The sequence below is a fragment of the Rhinatrema bivittatum genome, chromosome 16 (assembly GCF_901001135.1).
Source record: "Rhinatrema bivittatum chromosome 16, aRhiBiv1.1, whole genome shotgun sequence".
Lineage (NCBI taxonomy): Eukaryota > Metazoa > Chordata > Amphibia > Gymnophiona > Rhinatrematidae > Rhinatrema > Rhinatrema bivittatum.
The window spans coordinates 1,825,390-1,851,591 of NC_042630.1; the positions used below are offsets into that span (position 1 = coordinate 1,825,390).

General features: G+C 49.4%; 2 protein-coding genes across 3 annotated transcripts in view; both read left to right on the forward strand.

Annotated features, from left to right (window-relative positions):
* The first annotated feature begins 2,768 nt into the window (after positions 1-2,768).
* C3AR1 (complement C3a receptor 1) lies at positions 2,769-9,263 on the forward strand. Of its 2 annotated transcripts, none has more exons than XM_029581783.1 (2): positions 2,769-3,133; positions 7,262-9,263. In XM_029581783.1, the coding sequence occupies exon 2, from the start codon at positions 7,275-7,277 to the stop codon at positions 8,703-8,705; it is 1,431 nt and encodes a 476-aa protein (XP_029437643.1). In that variant the 5' UTR covers positions 2,769-3,133; positions 7,262-7,274; the 3' UTR covers positions 8,706-9,263. The 2 variants fall into 2 exon arrangements, with proteins under 2 accessions (XP_029437643.1, XP_029437644.1); XM_029581784.1 differs by having other exon boundaries at positions 2,769-3,129.
* Positions 9,264-10,945: 1,682 nt separating this feature from the next.
* The window catches only part of LOC115078382 (centrosome-associated protein CEP250-like), a 69,233-nt gene continuing 53,976 nt past the window's right edge, over positions 10,946-26,202 (forward strand). The window contains 5 exon segments of the mRNA XM_029581290.1: positions 10,946-11,221; positions 14,858-15,003; positions 15,369-15,542; positions 15,623-15,667; positions 22,355-22,437. Coding sequence (XP_029437150.1) covers positions 14,881-15,003; positions 15,369-15,542; positions 15,623-15,667; positions 22,355-22,437 — 425 coding nt within the window. The 5' untranslated portion in view covers positions 10,946-11,221; positions 14,858-14,880.

Below are 26,202 nucleotides of genomic sequence, written 5' to 3' on the forward strand. Positions count from 1 at the left end.
CACATCTACCCGTTCTAGACCTCTCACCATGGAGCGATACAGAGGCATTATGACATTTTCCGTTTTATTCACTATTCCCTTCCTAATAATTCCCAACATTCTGTTTGCTTTTTTGACTGCCGCAGCACACTGAACAAGAATTTCAATGTGTTATCCACTATGATGCCTAGATCTCTATCTTGCAGGTCGATACCGTAACGTGCGGTTGAAGATTTCCTGTCTGTAACGTGCTGGGAGCGCACAATTCAGACGAGTAAGGCCATCCAGCGATACAGTCTCCAGTTTCACGCGTCCTTAGCGCTTCTTAAAACAGACGCATAACCCTTTCCGCACGCAGCATGTATATGATATTTAAATGAACGAATTAGCTGTATAATGAAGGAATTAGCTATTCCCCTCCGATACTGTGACGCGCGCTCAGATTATCTCCTTTGTAACCCGCTATTTTGCCGCGTCCTTAACCTGTTAGTTTACCGCCTACCCTCTACTTGGTGTTAGTGTGGTGTTAGTGTGGTGTTCGAAAATTAAAACGGGAATAAAGTGTAAAAAATGGTAAAACCAAAGGGAGTAAAGTGTAAAAAACATTGCAGCGTAAGTTGTTTATATATATGTATAAATACCTGTCACTTTCCGAATCCCCCAGGCGTGCGGTCATCGAGGCGGCGGCGGGAGCCGGCGGGCGGGTGGGCACGCGTTGGATCCAGGCGGCGGTGGGAGCCGACGGGCGGGTGGGCGCGTGTTCGATCCAGGCCGCGGCCGGGTGGGCGTGCATTCATCCAGGCAGAGGGAGCCGGCGGCAAAAGCGGCCTCCGGCTCCCTCTGCCTGGATGAATGCACGGCCCCCACCGGCAGTGAATGAATGCCCGTGCGATTTCGGCGCTCAAGGCGGCCGGGTGGGCGTGCATTCATCCAGGCAGAGGGAGCCGGCGGTGAAAGCGGCCTCCGGCTCCCTCTGCCTGGATGAATGCAAGCCAGTCGGATGTCGAAGATTCAGGCGTTATCCTGCCGGGAGCCTTTTCTGCAATTCGGGAGTATCTCTCAGGACCTTACCGTCTTTTTTGCCAAAGGTTGTCTCTTCCTTTCATGTCAGTCAGTTGGTAGAGCTTTCCCGCTTTCTCTCCTGAGGATATAGCGGGCCCCGTGGGGAGTGATCTTTGTCGACTTGATGTGAAACGCGTTTTACTCCGTTACCTTCAGGTTACCAATGACTTTCGAGTTTCCGACCACCTCTTCGTCCTGTGGAGTGGTCCAAATCGTGGTAACCAAGCTTCTAAGACATTGATCGCTTGGTGGCTGAAGGAGGTGATTTCCTCGGCTTATATCTGCCAAGGCCGGGCAGTTCCAGAAGGTCTCATGGCTCATTCCTTGCGTTCTCAAGCTACTTCTTGGGCGGAGAGTCAATCGGTCTCTCCTCAGGAAATATGCAGGGCCGCTACGTGGAAGTCCCTGCATACATTTGCTCGACATTACCGCCTTGACGTACAGGCACCAGTATTTGGTTCCTTCGTTCGGCAGGTACTTTGAGCGGGACTGTCTCGGGTCCCGCCCTTTGTAGGAAAGCTTTGGTACATCCCACGGTCTGGACTGATCCGGGTACGTACAGGGAAAGGAAAATTAGTTCTTACCTGTTAATTTTCGTTCCTGAAGTATCATGGATCAGTCCAGACGCCCTTCCGTGTTTCCTTGGTCTGTCAGCTCGAATTCTTTTCTGTTTCTTCTTCTTTCAGGAGTGTCTCTGCATGGCTATCTGGAATTCTCATTGAAGGCACCGGAAGCGTCTCTTACGATGATCATGCAAGAGCGATTAGTTACACAGTTTATGCAATTGTTCTATTGTTTGATTGTTCACCAATTTTAATACTTATATTATTACTTGCTTGATCTTATGCCTTTTGCTGCTTTGACAATGGTTATACTGAAGGGCTGCAGGACAGGAGGTTCAACCCACGGTCTGGACTGATCTGTGGTACTACAGGAATGAAAATTAACAGGTAAGAACTAATTTTCCTATGCGGCAGTTACTACCCTTAACCAAAAAGCCTGATTCTACACTTCTGATGCAACTCCGACATTGCTTTCTGCTTCAACTGCAGATGGTGAAAGGAAATTGGACTTAAACGGTAACCAACAAGAGCCCTGACCTTTGCGGTCTGAGAAACTGATAAGTATGGGAAACTGATAACTATGGGAGCTTGCTGGGCAGACTGGATGGACCGTTAGGTCCTTTTCTGCTATCACTTCTATGTTTCTATGTTAACTACCCTTAATTGAACACATGGGGGTAACCTGCACAGAGCGGCAGTTAATACCATAAGGAAATTGGTGGATAGACTAGATGGACCATTTGGTCTTTTTCTGCCATTATTACTATGTTTACTATATATCCTTGAAATATAAGCCCAAGGAGAAGCTTCCACCCCCGTCCCCCCCCCCCCAAAAAAAAACATGCTGCAATTTGCATTTATGATATCAAAGGAGGTGGATCTCAACAGAAAGGAGACTCTGGAATGAGAGGGGGTCAAGGGATGAAGGTGAAAGGGGGTAGATGGAGGAGTAATCTTAGGAAATATTTATTTTCATAGAGGGTGGTGTATGCATGGAACAGCCTCCCAGTGGTGGTGATGGAGACAAGGAGGACCTCTAATGGAGTGGTGGGGATTGTAGAGCTGAGCAGTTAGCATGGACGGGCAGACTGGATGTATCGTAGAGTCTCGTCTGCCGTGATGTTCTGTTTCTTTCCCTGCTCTCCCAAACAAGATTGATGGATATCCCTCTGAAATGTCGTCAACCTCCGTGATGAAGAACCCATGCCAAATACTGCCCCAGGCTCTGATAACCTGGGGACTTTGAAGCCTGTGCCTGGGGGACAAAGGCTGGACTGGTCCAGATATGAATCAGCTTGACAGCATTTCCTGTGGGCAGGACATGTGTGAATACAAGATAGAAAAGTCAGCAAAATATCTGATAGGGTTGAGGTTGCCTTGTTTTGTTTTTTTCATAAACCAACTTCCTAAAATTCTTCTGTACTGAAGCGGTGCTGCTGTTCCCCAGAAGACCCCCCATCTCCCCCAGCTTTCTGTACTGCTGAGGGTGCTGTCTCATTCAGCCCTGCTTCCTGCAGTGGAACTGGTGGGTAAGTGAAGATTTGTCATGTTTCATTTGTGGTATTTTGACAATTCTGCATAAGCTGCTTAGCATTGCGGAGTCCATCTGCCCCTTCTCTCATTCTTTTAGATTTGATTATATCACCTCCCTCTGTATTATACACTGGGGAAATATTTATTCTGTAGTCTTCTTGGAGATTATGAAGTCTATTCTATTGTGCTATTACTTAAGTTGACTTAGAGAATAGCCACTGCTATTATTAGCAGTGGTAACATGGAATAGACTTAGTTTTTGGGTACTTGCCAGGTTCTTATGGCCTGGATTGGCCTCTGTTGGAAGCAGGAAGCTGGGCTTGATGGACCCTTGGTCTGACCCAGTATGGCATGTTCTTATGAATCTTACTTTCTAGGTGGCCCCATCATTCTCTGACTGTAAATGAGCTCCTGAGGTCCCTTCCAGCCCTTTTGTGGGAGATTGGTGGGTAAGCGTTTCTCAGGCCAGACACATCAGCTTATAGGTCAGTGAGCTCACATCAGCTTTACACACAAAGAGAAAAAAGAAAGTCCATCTTTACTTCAGCAGTGCTACAATCTCTTAAATTAATCTTACTTTAGGGCTGTCCCTGGAGTCCAGTAGGTTACAGTTCACCTCTGTGCAGATGGTAGATCCAAAACTCCTCTCTGGGAAGTAGGTTGCACCTTACCTCTGGTACAAAGGTTCAGGTTCCTGTCAGCGCATGGAGATTCAGAGAATATTCCACAGGTTTAAAGTTAAGTCCAGGTTACTCTCTCAGGACTGCGGGGTTCAGTTCACCTTTCTGGCAACAGGGGTCAGAATATTCAACTCTACAGAGACTTTCACAGAATCCCTAGGCAGCTGCTGGCCCACCCCCCTGATTAGGGAGTATTTTCCCCTGCTAGGGGTCATCTTTTAGGAGGGGATGTTCCCCACTGCATCCTTATCTGGACTGGAACATCATCAAAGTGCTGTGATCCAGGGAAAACAGGCTGTTACACCTCTTTCTCTGACTCTAGATGACCTCCTGAGGTCCCTCTCTGTCCCATCCTTCTCTGACTAGATGACCTGCCAAGGTCCCTTCCAGCACCATCTTCCTCTGATTCTAGATGACCTCCCCAGGTCCCTCCCAACCCCATCTCTGTCTGACTCTAGATGACCTCCCCAGGTCCCTTCCAGCCCCATCTTTCTCTGACTCTAGATGACCTCCCAAGGTCCCTTCCAGCCCCATCTTTCTATGACTGTAGGTGACTTCCTGAGATCCCTTCCAGCCCCGTCTTTCTCTGACTGTAGGTGACTTACTAAGGTCCCTTCCAGCCCCGTCTTTCTCTGACTGTAGGGGAGTTACTAAGGTTCCTTCCAGCCCCGACTTTCTGTGACTGTAGGTGACTTACTAAGGTCCCTTCCAGCCCCGTCTTTCTCTGACTGTAGGGGAGTTACTAAGATCCCTTCCAGCCCCGTCTTTCTCTGACTGTAGGGGAGTTACTAAGGTCCCTTCCAGCCCCGTCTTTCTCTGACTGTAGGGGACTTACTAAGGTCCCTTCCAGCCCCGTCTTTCTCTGACTGTAGGGGAGTTACTAAGGTCCCTTCCAGCCCCGTCTTTCTCTGACTGTAGGGGACTTAGTAAGGTCCCTTCCAGCCCCGTCTTTCTCTGACTGTAGGGGACTTAGTAAGGTCCCTTCCAGCCCCGTCTTTCTCTGACTGTAGGGGACTTACTAAGGTCCCTTCCAGCCCCGTCTTTCTCTGACTGTAGGGGAGTTACTAAGGTCCCTTCCAGCCCCGTCTTTCTCTGACTGTAGGTGACTTACTAAGGTCCCTTCCAGCCCCGTCTTTCTCTGACTGTAGGTGACTTACTAAGGCCCCTTCCAGCCCCGTCTTTCTCTGACTGTAGGTGACTTACTAAGGTCCCTTCCAGCCCCGTCTTTCTCTGACTGTAGGGGAGTTACTAAGGTCCCTTCCAGCCCCGTCTTTCTCTGACTGTAGGGGAGTTACTAAGGTCCCTTCCAGCCCCGTCTTTCTCTGACTGTAGGGGAGTTACTAAGGTCCCTTCCAGCCCCGTCTTTCTCTGACTGTAGGGGAGTTACTAAGGTCCCTTCCAGCCCCGTCTTTCTCTGACTGTAGGGGAGTTACTAAGGTCCCTTCCAGCCCCGTCTTTCTCTGACTGTAGGTGACTTACTAAGGTCCCTTCCAGCCCCGTCTTTCTCTGACTGTAGGGGATTTAGTAAGGTCCCTTCCAGCCCCGTCTTTCTCTGACTGTAGGGGAGTTACTAAGGTCCCTTCCAGCCCCGTCTTTCTCTGACTGTAGGTGACTTACTAAGGTCCCTTCCAGCCACGTCTTTCTCTGACTGTAGGTGACTTACTAAGGCCCCTTCCAGCCCCGTCTTTCTCTGACTGTAGGTGACTTACTAAGGCCCCTTCCAGCCCCGTCTTTCTCTGACTGTAGGTGACTTACTAAGATTCCTTCCAGCCCCGTCTTTCTCTGACTGTAGGTGACTTACTAAGGCCCCTTCCAGCCCCGTCTTTCTCTGACTGTAGGTGACTTACTAAGGTCCCTTCCAGCCCCGCCTTTCTCTGACTGTAGGGGAGTTACTAAGGTCCCTTCCAGCCCCGTCTTTCTCTGACTGTAGGGGAGTTACTAAGGTCCCTTCCAGCCCCGTCTTTCTCTGACTGTAGGGGAGTTACTAAGGTCCCTTCCAGCCCCGTCTTTCTCTGATTGTAGGTGTCTTACTAAGGTCCCTTCCAGCCCCGTCTTTCTCTGACTGTAGGGGAGTTACTAAGGTTCCTTCCAGCCCCGACTTTCTGTGACTGTAGATGACTTCCTGAGATCCCTTCCAGCCCCGTCTTTCTCTGACTGTAGGGGACTTACTAAGGCCCCTTCCAGCCCTATTTTTCCTCCCTCCTATAAAGTCTTTATAAGAGTTGGAGATGTGTGCTAGGTCAATATTCTATTCCTGGAGGTGAATCTGATGTCTCCTTAGAAGCAGCAAAAGTGTAATGGCAGAGAGGAGTTGATGTTCTTGTTGGAAATAATGCTTTATGCATCTCCAAGTCTATACATGACCTACACGTGTTTCTAGCTGGATATTCACATGTATAGATCAATCTACAATATATCTATATCATCTTGAAATAGTAATGAGGGTGAAGGCAATGTAAACCTGGCATATGCCGAGGAGTGAATCTCCTCCTGCTCATCCATAGGACAAATGCCAGACCCATGGTTGACATTCACCCCAAATGTACTCCCAGTCATGCCTCTGGATGGACAGCCAGATAGAAGTGCATGTCGAAAAACACTAAATAAGGCAAACTTCCACTTTAGCAGCTCCTCTGCTTACTTCTGAGACTGCTGAGTCTGCCCTCTATATTTAGCACTTACAATGTGCTTATGAAGGTGAATTTGCCTTTTGAAATGAAACGAGGAAGGAAGGGGGTGTGGGAAGGAGGGAGGGCAGCAGAGAATTAAGAGCAAGTGCCTCTTGATTCTTTCACAGCCACTTTTGCTTGTGATGAAGGTGGAGATGCGAAGTGAGTCCTGGGGCGTAGCAAAATGTAGCATCACAGCTGATCTCTAGAATAGCAAGAGAGAAAGACAGTGCCTCCTGCTGGACACAGAATGGGGGCTGCCTTTCTGCTCCTGCAGCTCGAATCTCTCAGCATCACAGGGGAACTGCATACAATGTCTATGTGTAAGGTCCCTGGGGTGAGCTGGCATTGCTGAGGATGAGGACGTCCTATGGGATATTGGCCAATATTTCTAAGGCTAAACCACCAATTCCCTATCATTGACTATGGAAGAAGAGAAGGAATCTGGTTAACGCACAGAGTTAATCGGTCAGTTTTCATCCTGTGATCCAAGTTCAAATCTTGCCCTTCCATATTGACTGACTGTGACCTCTAAAGGGTCACTTTATCTCCCTGTGTCTCAACCAACGTTCCTTTCCTACTGCCATAAGAAACTTTCATGCGGTCACATAAGTGCTGCCAAGTTTTCCACACTGGTTGTGGTTGTACCTGTTCTTTAAGTATTAAATGTTAGACATTTTGGCATCTCGTTCTCATGAAAGGCACTGTATATTCTATACTAGTTAGTATTTTTCTGGTGCACAATGCATAATTAACTTGTAGTCTCATGTTATAGCACACCAAGAAGAATGTCCACCACTCAAAGGAATCACAGCACAGACCTCCTGGGTGATATGGACCCATTCCCAGCAGAATTTGCCATCATCACACTGATCTATGCCCTTACATTCCTTCTGGGGGTGCCTGGCAATGGCCTGGTGATCTGGGTAACAGGCTTCAAGATGAAATGGACTGTAAACACCGTGTGGTTCCTCAACTTGGCACTGGCTGACCTCCTTTGTTGCTTATCTTTACCTTTCTCCATCGCCAACTTGGCACTTGGTGGGCACTGGCCCTATGGGGCTGTCCTCTGCAAAGTCCTACCCTCTGCTGTGATCCTCAACATGTTTGCCAGTGTCTTTCTGCTAGTGGCCATCAGTGCTGACCGCTGCCTTCTGGTAATCAAGCCAATCTGGTCCCAGAATCACCGGCGAGTGGTACTGGCATTGATGCTGTGCTTGGGGATATGGTGCCTGGCATTCCTGATGTGTGTACCAGTCTTTCTCTACCGAGAGATTACACATAGTGATGGCAAAATCACTTGTGTGTATAATTACTATAGCAACCTGGATCTTGATTATAGCTATTGGGATGAAGACTATGGGTTAAGTGCAGACTATAGCAATTTGGATCATACAACCATGATGCCAAGCCTTCCAACTGGAGCACCCGAAGATGTTTCAGGCTACTCCCCAGTAGGTGGTAGCCCCATAAACTTTGGTCTTACAACTGTTGAACCTCATGAAAGATTCACAATCTCAGGGCCATCTGCAAGGATCTATGTCATCCCCCTTGATCATGGTCAACTGGGTGACCTTCAAAGTTTCAAGGCAACAAATGAGCCGGGTGACGCTTCCAACTTCTATCCATCGAGGATTTCTATGTCCTCTCAGGATTTTGATTCGGTATATCCTGATGGGATGTTTGCCACCACAATTTTAATCCCTAAAACTAATTCTTCAGTTTGGCCCAGAGATTATATTTTTGAAAATCAGGATCTTCCAGTGGCCCTCAAGACTACCACCTTTACCCGTGCGATTTTTGGTTTCTTAGTTCCTTTTCTCATCATTTTGATCTGCTATGCCCGTATCACTTGGAAGGTGAAAGGTGCCAGGTTTGCCAAATCTCATGGCAAGACGTTACGAGTGGTTTTTAGCATTGTGTTAGCTTTTTTCTTATGCTGGATCCCATACCATGTAGTAGGCATTCTGACACTTTATGTAAGGTCCCCAACTCTGGACTGGCTGGATCATATGTCCCAGGCTCTGGCCTCTGCCAACAGCTGTGTGAACCCACTACTCTATGTCTTCACAGGACAAGACTTCAAAGAGAAGATTCGCAAATCCCTACATGGCATCTTTGAAAGTGCTTTCAGTGAGGAGGTCACTCGTTCTTCTGCACCTTCCAGGAGCAAGACTAGGTCCTCCATGGATGCCAACATTAACAGCACCATTATCTAAGGAATAAGGTCTACTGTCTCCACCTGTCCTAGAAAAAAAAAGATTTAAGAGAGAGGGTAATGATGCTATGTATTTTGCAACACCTGTAAACCCCTCTTCCAATCCCACTATTGCCACCAACTCACATTTGATCTTCAGCATGGAGTTACTCAGAGCTCTGACACTTGAAGATCCTGGGCCCAAACCCACTCCTACTACTATCTCTTATTGTGTGACCTTTCAGCACGGAGACTTTCAGGTGTAACATCTGCAGACTCAGCTCCCAACCACACGTCTGCCACCAACATTGTACACTACAGAAAATATTCCAGGTACCCAAACCTATATTGTAAATCCTTCAGGGAATGAGACTGTAAATAATCTTCTGATGTATCTTCTACAGTGCTTGTGACCTGTAGTATTCTATAACCAAATCATCTTAACAGTTTGACATAGTTGAAGCCTACCATTCGGGCTGATACAGTACAGTGTGCTCCGTCGCGGAGCGCCCTGTTAACCCTCTATTGGACGCACGTTTTTGACGAGCTAGCATTACCCCTTATTCAGTAAGGGGCCGAAAACGCACGTCCAACCTCCCCGAGACTAATAGCGCCCGCAACATGCAAATGCATGTTGATGGCCCTATTAGGTATTCCCACGCGATTCAGAAAACAAAATGTGCAGCCAAGCCACACATTTTACTTTCAGAAATTAGCGCCGACCCAAAGGTAGGCGCTAATTTCTTCGGGCACCGGGAAAGTGCACAGAAAAGCAGAAAAAACTGCTTTTCTGTGCACCCTCCGACTTAATATCATGGTGATATTAAGTCGGAGGTCCCGAAAGTTACCAAAAGTAAAAAAAATTTGAAGTTGGCCCACAGCTTGAAAAACGGATGCTCAATTTTGCCGGTGTCCGGTTTCCGAACCCTTGGCTGTCATCGGGCTCGAGAACCGATGCCGGCAAAATTGAGCGTCGGCTGTCAAACCCGCGGACAGTCGCCGCTCCGGTCCAAAAGGAGGTGCTAGGGACGCGCTAGTGTCCCTAGCGCCTCCTTTTGCCTGTTTTTACCGCTGGGCCTAATTTGCATAGTGAATCAGGCGTTCACCCGTTCTCCCGCAGACTTTACTGTATCGGCCCGTTTGATTGTAAAATTAAGACCACCTAATGTGGATGTGATGGAAGGGGAAAAAAGACATGACTGCAGAGGGTAAAATAAATCTCTGGAAAGGAAGACCCCCCCCCCAAAAATCAGGCTTCTGTATTTGTAAAGGATCCCCCCCCACGATTAATGTCTGAATTATCTCTTTACAACTGTCATGTGAGGAATCACAAGAGCTCTCCCATTAATTACTGAATTCCGCTTTATACCTGTGATGTTTCACCTGAGTGTAACAATGATTATAGTTCTGTCATACTTCTGTAACTTATCAGGCAGAAATAAAGATACCATAACCGGTCAGCTGAATTCTGAACAGTTTATCCTATACAATGATCCCAGAGAGGCAGACGCAGGAGGCAGTACAGAAAATAAAAAGAGATGGTAACATGCAAAGACTCCGTGCAGCTCGGATTGCAGCAATTTATTCTGGGCCCTGTAGCTCAATCAGACCTGGGGCTGAAGTGGGTTCACAGTTACCTGAGGATTTCCCCCCCCCCCATTTTACATAATCTAATCTGGGAGCTGTGCAGCGAGGATCCTGCCAGGACTCTGCAATCAGAGGCCCCGGCCGATGATCCCGACTCCCTCTACCCCAAAGGCAGTGATCGCCACCCGGGGAACGGAAGTCGCAAGCTGAGAATCGAAGCGGGGACTTTCGGCAGCGCACGGCTCTGGTCAGCCCTGAAGCGTAACTCTGAAAATACGCAACTCTATTAGAAGACTAATGCACGATTAGGAAAACGCAGTTTTCTAAGTATTATTCGTCCCGCACAGCTTGCACAGGCAGAGGCAGTGGCAGGAAGCGCATGCAAGCAGCCATCACTCCCCCGCCACCGGCCAGCGGGTTTTTGTATTTCTGAATGAGAAGGAAACCTTTAAAGCCCTCTATGTCCACAGCGTTTTCTGTGTCCTTTGAAAAGAGGCGCATTGCAGCCTGGGGAGGGGGGGGTGGGGGTTACCGTCAGTCCGCCCTCCTGCCCTGTCCCTGCCGGGGGGGGGGGGGGGGAGGAGATGCTTGGCTCCACCCTCCGCTTTGCGAGGCCTCGGCTGAGGGCTGCTCGGGGAACCGGAAGTGTTTGCCCGGAAGTTAGGGGTGAGAGGTCAGGCCAGGAAGGGAGGGAGTTTGAAATAACGGCGAGAAAAAGCTGGTGCAGACGGGAGTCGGAAGAAGAAGAAGAAGAGGAGGAGGAGTAATAATACCGATGATATAAATCTGTGGAAGCGTCCGCCATTATTATTATTACTGGAAAGCACCGCGCGTTATGTGCGCGCGCGGGGGGCTGGGACCCTCCCCCGCAGAAGAAGAAGAAGTAGAAATGAATTAAAGCAGAAACATTAGAGAGGGGAGAGATGTGACCCCCCCCCCGGGCAGAGAAAGGTAAGAAAGGCGGAGGGGGGGGGGATTCTCTGTTTTACAGGCGCTTGTCCCACTCTCTGCTACTAATAAAGGTTAAAAGCGGAGCTGCTCCCACTCCCCAGCCCTGTCCCCTACAGCAGATCTAACGCCTGCTGCTCTCTTTGCTGAACATACCCAGTGGCAACGAGTAAGGGGAGGGAGGCAGACCCGCACCATACCAGATATAGAGTAATGACAATACAGCTTTATGTACGGCACACAGACATCATGTTCCCTGACTATAATACCAATACCAAATCAGCATCCTGCCACTCATCAGGGCAGGGAGCCCCGGTGCCACCGAAAAACAGCATCAGGTCAGGGAACCCCCAGTGCCACCGAAAATCAGCATCAGGTCAGGGAACCCCCAGTGCCACCGAAAAACAGCATCAGGTCAGGGAACCCCCAGTGCCACTGAAAAACAGCATCAGGTCAGGGAACCCCCAGTGCCACCGAAAATCAGCATCAGGTCAGGGAACCCCCAGTGCCACTGAAAAACAGCATCAGGTCAGGGAACCCCCAGTGCCACTGAAAAACAGCATCAGGTCAGGGAACCCCCAGTGCCACTGAAAAACAGCATCAGGTCAGGGAACCCCCAGTGCCACCGAAAATCAGCATCAGGTCAGGGAACCCCCAGTGCCACTGAAAAAACAGCATCAGGTCAGGGAACCCCCAGTGCCACCGAAAATCAGCATCAGGTCAGGGAACCCCCAGTGCCACTGAAAAACAGCATCAGGTCAGGGAACCCCCAGTGCGACCGAAAAACAGGAGCACACAGCTAATCCGCATCCTGCCACTCATTAGGTCGGGGAGCCCTGGTGCGACCGAAAAACAGGAGCACACGGCTAATCCGCATCCTGCCACTCATTAGGTCGGGGAGCCCTGGTGCGACCGAAAAACAGGAGCATGCAGCTTCAACGGGAAAGATCCTGCGCCACTCGTCAGTGCACGGGTGAGGCTCCAAGTTCCCACCGGAGGACCCTGAACTTTTATAGGGCTTTGTAAACAAGTGTGTGTGCGTAGATGAGCCAGCACCTGGGTCTGGGAACCTTTCTGTAGGGCTGCTGGCCAGGTATTCCTCCTCCTATTGAATCAGGTCCCAGGCACAGACAAACTACTCTCCCCCACAACCACTTGTGTAAGCCCTGCTGATAAACAGCTTTTTGCTTAAAAACCAAGTCCCCAGCTTAAAAAGTGACAGGACAGCATAATGTTTGTTCTGAGAGCATTTTTTTTAACCCATCGTATTACACAATGGCACTGGGTATGTTCCATAGGAGCAGTGGGTAACTTATCCCTGCCAGCAGATGCAGTCAGAGAACAAAACTTTCAGGCACCGAGAGCGCCACCTGCAGGACCTTGCTTTGACTCCAGCAGATGGTAGAGATGCACCTGCAGGCTGTAAGTTAATTAATTAAAAAAAAAAGGCAAAAAAGATTTTTTGTTTTACAGCAGTTTTAGGTTCCAGCTCACGGATGCTGCCTGAGGTGTTAGGCATCTTTGTGGGCCATCCCTCAGGTGGAGCCGGGCTGCTGGGGTGGTTGGATACCCCTGACTTAGTTTGCTTGCAGCGTACCGGATGGCCAGATAGCCAGGGGTCCTTGCTCCCTCGACCCTCCCAGGCACCCTTTTGACCTTCTACCTCTGGCCAGGGAAGTACCAGAATGATAAAGGGGGTGGAACAGCTCCCCTATGAGGAAAGACTAAAGAGGTTAGGACTTTTCAGCTTGGAGAAGAGACGACTGAGGGGGGATATGATAGAGGTGTTTAAAATCATGAGAGGTCTAGAACGGGTAGATGTGAATCGGTTATTTACTCTTTCGGATAATAAAAGGACTAGGGGGCACTCCATGAAGTTAGCAAGTAGCACATTTAAAACTAATCGGAGAAAGTTCTTTTTTACTCAACGCACAATTAAACTCTGGAATTTGTTGCCAGAGGATGTGGTTAGTGTAGCTGTGTTTAAAAAAGGATTGGATAAGTTCTTGGAGGAGAAGTCCATTACCTGCTATTAAGTTCACGTAGAGAATAGCCACTGCCATTAGCAATGGTTACATGGAATAGGCTTAGGTTTTGGGTACTTGCCAGGTTCTTATGGCCTGGATTGGCCACTGTTGGAAACAGGATGCTGGGCTTGATGGACCCTTGGTCTGACCCAGTATGGCATATTCTTATGTTCTTCTGGATGTGCGGCGGATGCTACTTCGGTATTTGTAGGTTACTGATGCTTTTCATCGCTCAGATCATCTGCTTGTCCTCTTCAGTGGACTGAAGAAAGGGGACAAAGCCTCTAAGGCTACCATATCTCGTTGGCTTAGGAAGGCCATTTGCTCGGCTTACGTCTGTAAGGGACGACAAATTCCTGTCTGTTTGCGGGTGCATTTCACTAGGGTACAGGCTGCTTCCTGGGCTGAGTGTCAACTTCTGTTGCCACAGGAGATTTGTAGGACAGCAGTGAGGTCCTCAATTCATACCTTTACCAGGCATTATCATCTGAATGTCAGGGCACAGGATGAGCCGTCCTTCGGGGAGTGTGTCCTGCGTGCAGGTCTTTCAGGGCCCGCCCGGTTTAGGGGTGCTTGGGTACATCCCACTGGTCTGGACTGATCTGGATATGTTCAGGAAAGGAAAACTGGTTCTTACCTGCTAATTTTCGTTCCTGAAATACCACAGATCAGTCCAGAGGCCCTCCCGTTTGATGCCGGAAGACTGATTTCCTGCCAAGTTTTGCTGCTTAGTTCAGAATTTTTCTCTTAGAGGGCAGTTACAGGATTCACTTCCTTGTCTTGTTTGGTTCTTGACAGACAAGGTTTATAGTTCAGGGGTATCCACCCTTTAGTTCCCTATGTCTGTGTGAAGGAGTTGGGTACAGGTCAATACTGAGGTCCTGCAGGTGGTGCTCTCAGTTAAGAAGCAAGGCCTCAAAGTTTTGTTCTCTGACTCCATCAGCTGGAAGGGATGAATAACCCACTGCTCTGGACTGATCCGTGGTACTACAGGAACGAAAATTAGCAGGTAAGAACCAATTTTCCTTTAGTCTGCCTGGCTAATAATGCGTTATGGACTTTTCCCAACCTCTTTTAAACCCTGCTGTGCTCACTGCCTTGCTCACATCCTCTGGCAGCTCGATAGTGCGCTGGGTGATAAAGCACTTCCTACGATCTGTTTTATATCTGCTGGCTGTTAGTTTCCTGGAGGCTCCCCTTGGTTTAGATTTATTCGAGAGGGTAAATAATCATCTTTTGTTTACCCGTCCCACCCCACTGCTGATTTTATAAACCTCTCTCATGTCCCCTCTCAGCCGCCCATCACAGGAGAGATGCCCCTTCCCCTCTATCACTTCTGTCGCCCTCCTCCGCACCTTTTCTAGTTCTGCTCTGTCTTTCTTGAGATGGGAGGACCAGAACTGCTCACAATACTGGAGGTGTGGTTGCAGCATGGCTTGATAGAGAGGGAATATATTTTCCATTTTATTCTGCGTTCCTTTTTGTATCATTGCAAACTTAGTTTGCTTTTTGGATTATTGCTTCACACTGAGCTGAATATTTCAATGCATTTTTGCACAGACTCCGAGGGTGTATATTCAAGGGGGCTCTTAGCTGTCTCGCCTTTTCTCAGGTCCTTTGCACCCCGATGAGCAGATGGCTGCTCTGAGGTCACTGCAGGAGGAGAACCGCTTGCTACAGGAGACCCTGGGTGACCGAGTACAGAGCCAGACTCCCCTGGAAGAGGAGCTGCCGTTTGTCAGGAACATGGTTGTACAGGTAAAGGCAAAGGTTCAGTTCCAGCGGCAGTTTTACCTGTGTATTTTTTTGGCCCATAAGCTTTAAAATGTTGCTGCCCACAGTATAACATTTATTTATTTATTTATTTATTTATTTATTTATTTATGGTTTTTATATACCGGACTTCGTAGGATAACATCAGTTCGGTTTACATTATAACTTCATGGCAGCCTATGCAGCACCCAGGCTTCTCCTCCTTTACCTGGCTGGGTCTCTTCAGTGGAGAGAAGTGACTCTCCCCCCCCCCCCCCCCCACCCCAGTTCCGGCTCCATTGTAGTTTTTCCAGGATTCCTCAGAGCAGGATGCACCCCCACTCCCTCACCTCTTTCTCTGTGACCCTCAGCTCGCTGCAGGAGATGCCTCGGCAGGTCGGCTGCCCCGCCTTCAGGCAGGGACAGAGCTGCAGGCCCTTCGGAGACGGCTGGCGGAGAGCGAGGTGGCTCACCGGCGCCAGGTGCAAGGTCTGCGCGAGGCACAGCAGCGTCAGGCCGTGCTGGTGGAGCGACTTCAAGCCAAGGTAAGAGAGAAATGAGGGAGAAGAGGAACCTTCTTTCAACCTAAGATGGGACATAATAGACCTTGCACTCCTTCCCACAGGTGCTGCAGTACCGCAGTCGGTGCCAGGCGCTGGAGCAGGGCAAGGTACGGTAATGCACGGAGGAGTGAGATTCCTCTCTGTCTCTGCTCCCAAATACGGGGGTTGTACTGTCCTAATGCAGACCTGGCAGCGTAACGGGCTGGAATGTGTCTGAGAGGGAAGATGGAGGGGCTGGGAAGGGTGGATAAGTGAGAAAAAAGGAGGGGAGAGGGAAAGAAATTGGAGAGATGAATGTGCAGTGTTGGAGTGGGCGAGGAGTTAGAGCAGAGGGCTGAGAACCAGGGAAGCCAGAGGTCAAATCCTGCAAGTCACTTTCCTGTTCATAACCAGATCTGTCCAAACTCCTGGGTTTTACCTCCTTGCAGCAGATGGAGACCAAAAAGAAAAGCTTCACTGACCTCACTACTTAACCTGCAGCAAAGAGATCATCAGGAGTTTCCTCTTAGCAGGTTGTTAGGTCCTTGGCGGGGGCCATCCTTCCTGGTTGAGATGGATGAGCAGGAGCTTGGTGACCCTTGGTGTGTCTTATTCCTGGACATTGAGGGGGTTTCGATTAGTTGGTGGTCCGGTTTCCTTGATCCCCTGGAGAACCTGGGAAACCAGCTGCTGCTCTACAGCATTCAGGAAAGTACTCTAATTTGTTTTTATCTGTAGAGTTTAAAAAAAAAAAAGTGAAAAAGCCTGACATGGCTTGGAGAAGGATTCTCGATTCTGGTGGGCCCGGTGTTGGCGAGGAGGCAGTGCATGTGGGATGCACATGGCGCCGGCCATGGTTCATAGCAGGGCCCTGCTGCTGGTGTGGAGATATGTGCGTGCATCTCTGGGGAGAAGGCAGCTTGCAGTGTGTGCTCCATTTCGACACATAGAGTTTCCTAGCGTGTAGCCCGATGGACTCAGGACCAGTGGGTTATGTGCTCCCCTGCCAGCAGATGGAGACGGAGTCAGGTTTCAAAGCTGACGACAGCCCTGCAGTGACCTCAACCCTTCAGTTTCTCTCCGTCTCCTAGCAGATGTGGATGTGCTATCCCCCGCATTAGCAGCAGTGTTTAGCGGGATTGCAGCACTAGTTTGAAGAAGAAATTTTAAATTTACCTCTAAATTGGGAGAAAGATTGAGCCTCACTCTCCTGCAGTGATACCTAAGGGTCCCTCCCCCAGCTGAGAATTCCTGAGGGGATTTCCGAGATCCCTCAGGAGGTGAGCCTCGGTCCGGCAGCCGGTTACCGGCATGGACTTTGCTGCTGAAGCGGTTGAAAGACAGTGGGTGCAGAAAGCTGAGCGAGGCGGTGACTGCCTGAGCCCTCTTCCACAGCTGGAGACATCTTCCGAACCTCCTAAGACAAGGGCTGGTATTTTTCGACCGGGTAGATCGCTTCTGTCTTGCAGCATGGCTTTTGAATGGCGCAGGTTGAGAAGGCGTGGGTACCCGAACAAGGTTATTTCCACCCTCCTTCAGGCTCGAAAACCGTCTATGTCCATTGCGTATATTTGAGTCTGGAAAGTGTTTGAAACTTGGTGTTTCGCAATGCATGTTTCTCCCCGCCATGCTGCCATTTCCAACATCCTCTCCTTCCGGCAGAAAGGCTTGGAGAAGGAGCCGGCTTACAATTCCCTGAAGGTCCAAGTAGCGGCCCTTGGGGTCCTTGTGTGTCATTCAAATGGAATTCGACTCTCTTCACATCCTGACGTCGTCCGGTTTTTACAAGGGGTAAAACATGTCAGGCGTCCGGTCCACTCTTTGTGTCCGTCCTGGAATCTAAATTTGGTCCTCGATTCTTGGTGGCTCACCGTTCGAACCTCTCCTCAGCGCCACCCTCAAGGATCTCACTCTCAAGACTGTGTTCCTGGTAGCCATTTGCTCAGCTCGCCGGATCTCGGAACTACAAGCTTTGTCGTGCAGGGAGCCCTCCCTACGTTTTACGGATTCGGGGGTTTCCTTGCTCACGGTACCAGCTTTCTTACCCAAGGTGGTTTCTGCTTTCCATCTGAATCAGTCGGTAGAGCTCCCCTCCTTCCCGGATGACAGTCCTCGAGAGCTCAAGCGACTTGACATAAAACGGGTCCTCATGCACTATTTGGAAGCTACTAATCCTTTTCGCCTAACAGACCATCTTTTTTTCTATGGAGTGGGCCCAAGAGAGGCTGCAAGGCTTCCAAAATCACCATTGCACGGTGGTTAAAGGATGCAATCTCTTCCGCCTACATCGGTTCTGGTCGTACGCCTCTGGCAGGCATCAAGGCTTATTCTCTTCGCTCCCAAGCTACCTCCTAGACAGAGAGCCAATCCGTCTCCACTCAGGAAATCTGTAGAGCAGCTACCTGGAAATCATTGCACATGTTTGCATGTCACTATCGCTTGCATGCTCCATCTTCGGAGTTTGGCTCCTTTGGTGCTCAAGTTCCTCGTGCTGGGCTATCCATGGCCCGCCCTAAGTAGGGAAGCTGTGGCAACAAAGAAGCTGCCTGCCATATTAGGATTGCACAGTCTGACCTAGATTCCTTCCTGTGTCAGCACTGTGAGGAAGCCCAGGGAGGACTGGACTCAAACTTTTCCAAGTCCAGTCCCTCCCAGTCGGAGGACGGGTCAGCCTCAACCTTATCTGGTAGCAGCCTGGACCTGAACAATTTTGGGGCTGCATCCTCCCCGGGAAAGGGCAGTTCAGCTGCCCCTAACCCAGTCCTTTCTGGGCTAAGTATGGACCCTACGACCTTCTCTTGGTTGGAATTCTTTCAGGGCCTTCAAGCCTTTGTTCAGGTGCAGTCAGCTACTGCCCCTGCCCGGTCTGAGCCCCAGCTGGAAAGGCTTCGTCCTCCCAGCCCCATCAGCATGCCTCGGGACCTTCCTCGCCTTACCAAGGGTATCCTAGACAGGGACCCAGACACCATGGACAACGAAGGGGATGCGGAGTCATTGGAGGACGGAGAAATCCCTCCAGGTCTAGAGCCATACCGGACCATGCTACAATTTTTCCACAGAGATGAATTACCGGCCTTGGTCTCCCTGACCCTAAAGACTGGGAGTTCCTGGCATGGACCCTGTGACGGAACCTAAGAAGAATCCTATCCTGGTGTCTGTACGGAAAGCCTCTTGCTATTTCCCAATGCTGGAAGCCATCCAGGAGTTGATTGACCTGGAATGGGATGTCCCGGAAGCCGGAGGTTGGGCTTTGGAGGCCTTGTACCCTCTGGACCCGACGACCAAAGAACGCCTGCATTTCCTGAAAGTGGACGCCATGGTCTGCGCCATCTCAAAGCGAACAACTATACCAGTAGAGGGAGGAGCAGCCTTGAAGGATGCTTAAGATAGGCGGTTGGAATCCATCCTTAAGCAAGTCTTTGACGCGATAACAATGACACTGCATATCGTTTCCTGTTGTGCCCTGGTGTCTCGTTCGTGTCTGCTTCTCTCTCGAGAGGCAGATAGCTCCGGGGCGTATCCCAGAGAGGCGATCGAGCCCGCCGTGGTCTTCCTAGCTGATGCAAGCTCAGTCCTAGTGCGTACCTTGGCCAAAGGAGTAGCCTCAGTGGTGGCGGCCAGATGACAGCTATGGTTGTGAAACTGGTCAGCGGACTTGACCTCAGGCAAACCTCACAATGATGCCGTTTAAGGGATCCCTCCTATTCTGAAGCAAATTGGAAAAGCTAGCCAGTAAGTGGGGTAAATCTTCAGTGCCCCAGCTATGGAAGATAAGAAAAAGAGGTCACAGTGCCCCTCACCCATGAGGGGTCGGGCCAGGTGCTCCCAGTGCTTCCGGCCCTACAGAAACTCATTTCAGACATCTCGGCCCTTGGGAAGGTCTCAGTCCTTTTGGAGCCAACAACCGAAAAGAGGAATGGGTTTGGGCTCAGGTTCGACCCGAACTTCACAATGAAGTTTGGCCAACCCATCCACGGGATGAGAAGATACGGGGCCAATTATCCTTCTTTTATCAGCGGTTTTGTGCCCTTTCTTTTGGGTTAGCGACCACATCGTGCACATTTGCTGAAGTGGTGGTGGTGACTACAACCCTTTGGTACACCCTTATCTGGACAACTGGCTCATTCGGGCAAAGACAGAAGACCCCTCTGTCAGCTGGCAGGACAGCAGGTCCTAGAGAAGTGGAGGGCTCTGAGCTGGGTGCTGAACCTAGCAAAGAGCCATCTGATGCCATCCCAGACTTTGGATTATCGGGGGGGCTTGATTGAACATCTGGATTGGCAACATGTTCTTCATGGAGGGGAGGAGAGGATGGTGAAGCTGCAGAGTCAGGCGTGCCACTTGTTACGACTCAAGGTGCCCAGAGTTTGGGATTATTTGCAGGTCCTGGGTTCTATGGCATCTGTGCTACAATCAGCTCTGTGGGTGTTTGCGTATCTGCTTCAGAGAGCGCTCCTCTCCCACTGGAGTCCATTATCAGATGAGTTTCAAGTCTCTCTCCCCCTTGTGAGAGGCTAAGTCCAGTCTTTCCTGGTTACTTGGTCTGTTCAATCTAGAGAGGGATGGAGCTGGATTGGGTGATATCCACTGATGCTAGCGTATCTGGTTGGGGAGCAGTGTGTCAGGATGGACCGCACAAGGCTTATGGTCGAAGGAGGAGTCGTCATGGTCTATCGGTCAATTAGAGACGAGAAGAGGGTGCCTAGCCTTACTTTTCTTGCTGCCATGGTTACAAGGTTGGGCAATGTGAGTTCTTTCAGACAATACAATGATGGTAAAGTCAGATGCTTTCTCATGCAGCTTAGGAGTTTTCACTGGACCGAGTAGCACCTGGTAGTTCTGGCAGCATCTCACATAGCCAGGGTGGACAGCATGCAGATGGATTTTTCTCAGCAGGCAAAAGTTGGACCCTGGAGAGTGGGAGCTGTAGGAGGAAGCAATGCTTCTTCCCTGTACGTACCAGGATCAGTCCAGACGGTGGGTTATGTCTCCCGTCCAGCAGATGGAGTCAGACAAGGCTTCGAAGGGTGCTGGCCAAGATCACACTGTTTTTCAGTCACAGGTGAGAACACGGAGCAGAAGGAATCTGTGCTCTGGTGCTTCTGTGGTCGTCAAGGATTCATCTTTCCCTTATGACCATTGATGGGTAAAGTACTAAGATACACGGAGAGCACTTAGGCAAAGTGATTATAGTAGCTTCGGAATGGCCACGTTGGCATGGTTCGTTGGCCTAGTGAACTTGACGGTAGACTGACCGTTAAGATTTGTTCACCTTTTGAGGCTATGTCAGAGTCTAAAATTTTTGGATCCAGCAGATTGTGCCTGGCTTTTGAGAGGAAACCCTTGAGATGCAAGAGTTATTGCCACCTTGCTGCGAGCCAGGTTGCTATCCACACAGGTGTGTCGATCGAGGTGTGCAGCCTCCTCCGGCTTCAGCTTCCAGGTTTGGGCCTTTCTGCAAAAATGTCTAGCCTGTAATTCTCTCCGGGTGCAGGACTGTCTTCGAGGTGAAGTGTAGGGAATGCCATCGCTTCTCACCCGGATGTGATTTGTTTTCTTTTTGTGGGGCGAAGCACTTGCAGCCGGCACTGCGGAAGGTGTTTCCCTCTTGGGTTCTGAGGGTGTTTTGTAGGGCTCTGTCTGAGCTGTGGCAGAGGACGACACGAGAGGATTTAACCTTGAAGGTGGTTTTTTTTTTTTTGGCCAGAAGAATTTGAGTTTCAGGTTTTGTCTTGTAGAGATCCCTCATTTCTGCTGAAGGTGGTTTCAGCTTTTTATCTTGATCTAGCAGTGGAATTCCTGCTTTTCCTAATTTAGCTTCATTAGAGGCAGACACAAGGGTGCTTCGTGTGTTGGATGTGAGGCTGGTGGTGTTGATGTATCTCAATAGTTTCTCTTTGTGCTATGGAGTGGTCCCATGAAAGCTACTGGTACGCTCTGGCTGAAGAACGTGATTGACTTGGCACACATTTGTAGAGATTGTTGGTACTGGAGGCTCTTAAGGTCTCATTTGACTCTGGAACAGGCAACCTCATGGTCCGAGTGTCAGCTGGTCTTTCCTCTAGAAATCTCTTGGGTGGCGACTTGGAAGTCTTTACCCACTTTCGCCAGACATTACCGTTTGGATCTGTGGGATTTGGAGAGCGTGTATTCTGAGTGGGACTATTTATGTATCAGTATAGGGGAGCTTGGGTACAGGAGTCTGGACTGATCTGGGGTTATGAACAGGAAGGGAAAGTTAGTTCTGCTCTGCTCATTTTCATTCCTGGAATAGCCCAGATCAGTCCAGAACCGAGCCTGCTCGCCATGGCAGTATGTGAATAATGCAGAGCGACTTGTGTGGATGAGTTTGCCATAGGCGCTCCGCCTTCCTCCTGCTCATTGAGAGTCTCCGTTATTGTGTTAGTTTTTCTCATCTTGGCTTGCATACAGGTCATACTGAGGCATTGCAGGTGGCACAAGCTTTTCTTGTCTGTCTCCATCTGCTGGCAGGGAGGCTGGACCCAGGAACGAAAATTAGCAGGTAAGAACCACTTTTCCTTTACTTTCCACAGGTAGAAACTTAGGGCCTGATTTTACTAAGATTTATTTTCCTTTCTTAGTGGGAAAAAGCCCTTTGGGGCCAGGCAAATACCTACAGTATCTGAATATAAGCTGCCTCGAGTAACCAATGAATAGGCTTAAGCTAATTGTAAATTTAAAAAAACTAAATGGCGAGAAGAAGAGGAAGGAGGAGAGCTGGAAGAGGGCCTGTCTGTGTGTGTGGTGTAAGTGAGAGTGGTATAGTAATGTCCCCTTATATTCTGCACTCCCAGTACCTGCGGGAGAAGGAGCCAAGCGAGGAAGGGGCCTACAGCCTGGAGAAAGTATTGATGCGTCTGAAAGAGGAACAACAGAGGTAAATAGTGGAATCGCAGCACTTAATGCTGGGGGCAGGAGGGTGAGGGGGTCAACCTTTGACACATCTCCACACCACTGATTAAAGGAACAGTGCAATCCATGTTACTTAACCTCCTCCATCTGCTCGCCTCTTACTCACATGTCTTCACTAATTTATTCAGCAGGGGTCGGTTTCAGTAAAAGTTAATGTGTGAGCCTGTGTAAGGAAGAGAGTGGAACCCCCCTCCAATGACGTGGCTGGCCTGGTTGGCAAAGGTTCAGCCCAGCTAATGGTCTCTGTCTGTCTGTCTGTCTGTGTCTCTCTCTCTCCTTCCCCCACAAACTTACACATTTTGTCTCCTCTCAGCCTGTCTCCATTCCACCTGCTCTCTCTTCCCCATCACACTCACTCTCAAGTACCAATGTCTCCCCAGCTAGGTAATCTCTATCCCCCCCAAGAAATCACTTCACCGGTTTCCATCTTTTGTTATCTTCTGGCTCGGTGCAGTTTTCACTGATTTTGAGCCACACAGCATCTGAACTCCTATTCCCTGTACATATCCAGATCAGTCCAGGCTCCTGGGTTAATCCCTCCCTGCCAGCAGATGGAGACAGAGAGAGTCTCCCTGACACTGTACGTAACCACGTGTGCCACCTGCACTCCCTCAGTATTTCTCTGTCTCCAGCAGTTCCCTGTAGTACCACAGATCAGTCCAGGCTCCTGGGTTAATCCCTCCCTGCCAGCAGATGGAGACAGAGAAAGTTTCACTGACACTGTACGTAACCACGTGTGCCACCTGCACTCCCTCAGTATTTCTCTGTCTCCAGCAGTTCCCTGTAGTACCACAGATCAGTCCAGGCTCCTGGGTTAATCCCTCCCTGCCAGCAGATGGAGACAGAGAGAGTCTCCCTGACACTGTACGTAACCACGTGTGCCACCTGCACTCCCTCAGTATTTCTCTGTCTCCAGCAGTTCCCTGTAGTACCACAGATCAGTCCAGGCTCCTGGGTTAATCCCTCCCTGCCAGCAGATGGAGACAGAGAGAGTCTCCCTGACACTGTACATAACCCAGTGTGCCACCTGCACTCCCTCAGTATTTCTCTGTCGTTAGCAAACCTGCAGTCTAGAGTTAAAAAAAAAAAAAAAAAAGACAATATTCAGAAGAAGAGAAATTTCCTCCCACGGAGTTGCGAGGTCCTGATGGGGCCACCTTCCCTGGTCTGAGGTGGACGAGCTGGGGGTTGGTGACCCGTGGAATGTAAATCTTTTGGTCCAGATCCCTCCCCTTAACAAGGCAGCTGAGGCAGCTTGGTTGCCCCTGGCAGCTCTGCAGTTACTGACTGGGTGCAGGGAAGTATACCTTTTCTGTTTGCCTCTGTACTATTAAAGTTTCTTAATAATAATAAAAAAAAAAAAGTGAATTTCCTAACGTGAGCCAGATGGACTCAGGACAAATGGATTTATGCAGATGGAGCTGGAGTCAGGTTTCAAAGCTGACGATACCCTAGATATACCCCTGCAGTATTTCTCCGTCTCCAGCAGATGCAGACGTGCTTTCCCTATGGGGATCGCTGTACATTTTTTAATATATCGATTCCAAGAGATTACAGGTAAACTGTCACCCAATCCCTAGATCAGGGCATCTATAATCTTGCTGGGATTCAGTGTTTGTTTGATTGAGTACAGTTATGGTTATTCGTTTTTAATCAAGTTTTTTCAATAGTAGGTCCACAGTGGCTTTTGAAGAGAATACTGACTGTCTGAGGTCACTGCAGGGCTGTATCTAGGGTGAGATCAGCTTTGAAACTTGACTCTGACTCCATCTGCTAGCAGGGGAGCGTAAACCCATAGGTCCTGAGTCCATCTGTGTACACTAAGGAAAAGGAAATTATCAGGTAAGTCATTTCTCCAGTCTTGCATCACTGGAGTGGACAATGTTCAGGTGGATTTTCTAAGTTCAGAGTGTTGGACCCCGGAGGGTGGGAGCTATCGGAGAGGGCGATTCAACTCATTTGAGAAAAGTGGGGCTTTCCGAATATGGACATGATGGCGACCACACAAAACACCAAGGTGCCCTGGTTTTGCAGCCAATGAAGAGAACATGGAATGGAAGGCATCAGTGCTCTAGTTCTGCTTTGTCTTTCCCTCGTGGCCTTTGGTGGGAAAGGTGATGCAGCAGATAGAGGAGCATACAGGCGACATGATTCTGGTGGCTCCGGAGTGGCCACACTGTCTGTGGTTTGCGGATCTCGTCAACATGGCTGTAGACATGCTGCTGCAGTTTGATCATCTTCTCTGCCAGGGCCCAATATTTTTGGACCAGGCAGCTCACTTCTGTCTCAATGCCTGGCTTTTGAGAGGAGATGGCTGAGATGGCAGGGATACCCCGAAGCAGTCATTATTACCTTGTTGCAGGCCAGGCGACCTTCCACGTCTTTAGCATGTGTGCGGGTTTGGAAAATCTTCAAGTCTTTGTGTATTGCTAATGGGATGTAGTCTCTGCAAGCTACCATATCACAAATATTAACTTTTCTTCCAGAGGGTTTGGTCAATGGTTTGGCCTTTAACTCACTTAGGGTTCAGGTAGAGGCTTTGAGTTGTCTCCAAGCCATAGTGCAGGGTTACTCCCTATCGGTGCATCCAGATGTTGTATGCTTTCTTCGCGGGGCAAATAATTTGCGTCCCCTGGTGAGGAAAGCTTGCCCGTCTTGGAATCTTGATCTGGTACTGAAGCCTTTTTGTGTGAGGCTCCATTCGATCCACTGAAGAGGGCAATCCTGAAGGACTTGACCTTTAAGGTGGTTTTTCTAGAAGCTATTTGTTCAATTAGGAGGATCTCAGAGCTTCAAGCTTTGTCATGCTGGGATCCTTTTCTGTAGATTTCAGAGTTGGGGGGTTTTGTTGCGTATGATGCCTTCTTTTCTGCCCAAGGTGGTTTCTGCATTCCATGTTAATCAGATGGTAGAGCTTCCGCATTCCCAGATTTGGATTCCTCCGTGCCTCATGCAAGAGAGCTAAGACTCTTGGACGTGACACAGGCACTGCTAAGATATCAGAAGATTACTAATGGCTTTCGCAGATCGGATCACCCGTTTGTTCCATGGCATGGTCCAAAGATGTATTGTTATGCTTCAAAAGCTACAATTATGCGTTCGCTTAAAGAGGTAATTGGTTCGGCCTCTGTATCCTAAGGGTTGACCAGTGCCCGAGGGTTTGAAAGCCCATTTGACGCATTCTCAAGCGACCTCTTGGACTGAGGCCCAACAGGTTTCTTTGCAGGAGATTTGCAGGGCAGCTTCTTGCTCACTTACACCAGACACTATCGTTTGGATATCGGAGGCGCCGGCTTCCATGGCTTTTGGTGAGAGTGTTCTGCGAGTGGGACTCTCCAGGCCCCACCCGAGTTAAGGGGAGCTTAGGCACATCCTAGGAGTCTGGACTGATCTGTCTACGTACAGGGAAAGGAAAATTGGTTCTTACCTGATAATGTTCATTCCTGTAGTACCACGGATCGCTGCAGAACCCGCCCAGGGAAATGAGGAGAGTCATCTGCTCATTCTGTTGGTTTGTATTTACTGCAGAGTTATTGGTGGTTTTTCCAAGTTGCTTATTTGTTTTTGGTTGCTGCACGGGAGCCAGCATGCCAGCTCAGTTGGGCCTGCACACTCGGTCAGGCCTAAAAATAAACCAGGTTGCCAATTATCTGTAGCATCACCATCCTCCTATTCATTGGGGGGAAATTTTCTCGTTACGGTTTTTAGTGTAATTTTTATCTGGGCTTGG

Bases quoted from the DNA above. Each gene is read 5' to 3' on its own strand.
- C3AR1 (XM_029581783.1), top strand. From the start codon at position 7,275: ATGTCCACCACTCAAAGGAATCACAGCACAGACCTCCTGGGTGATATG.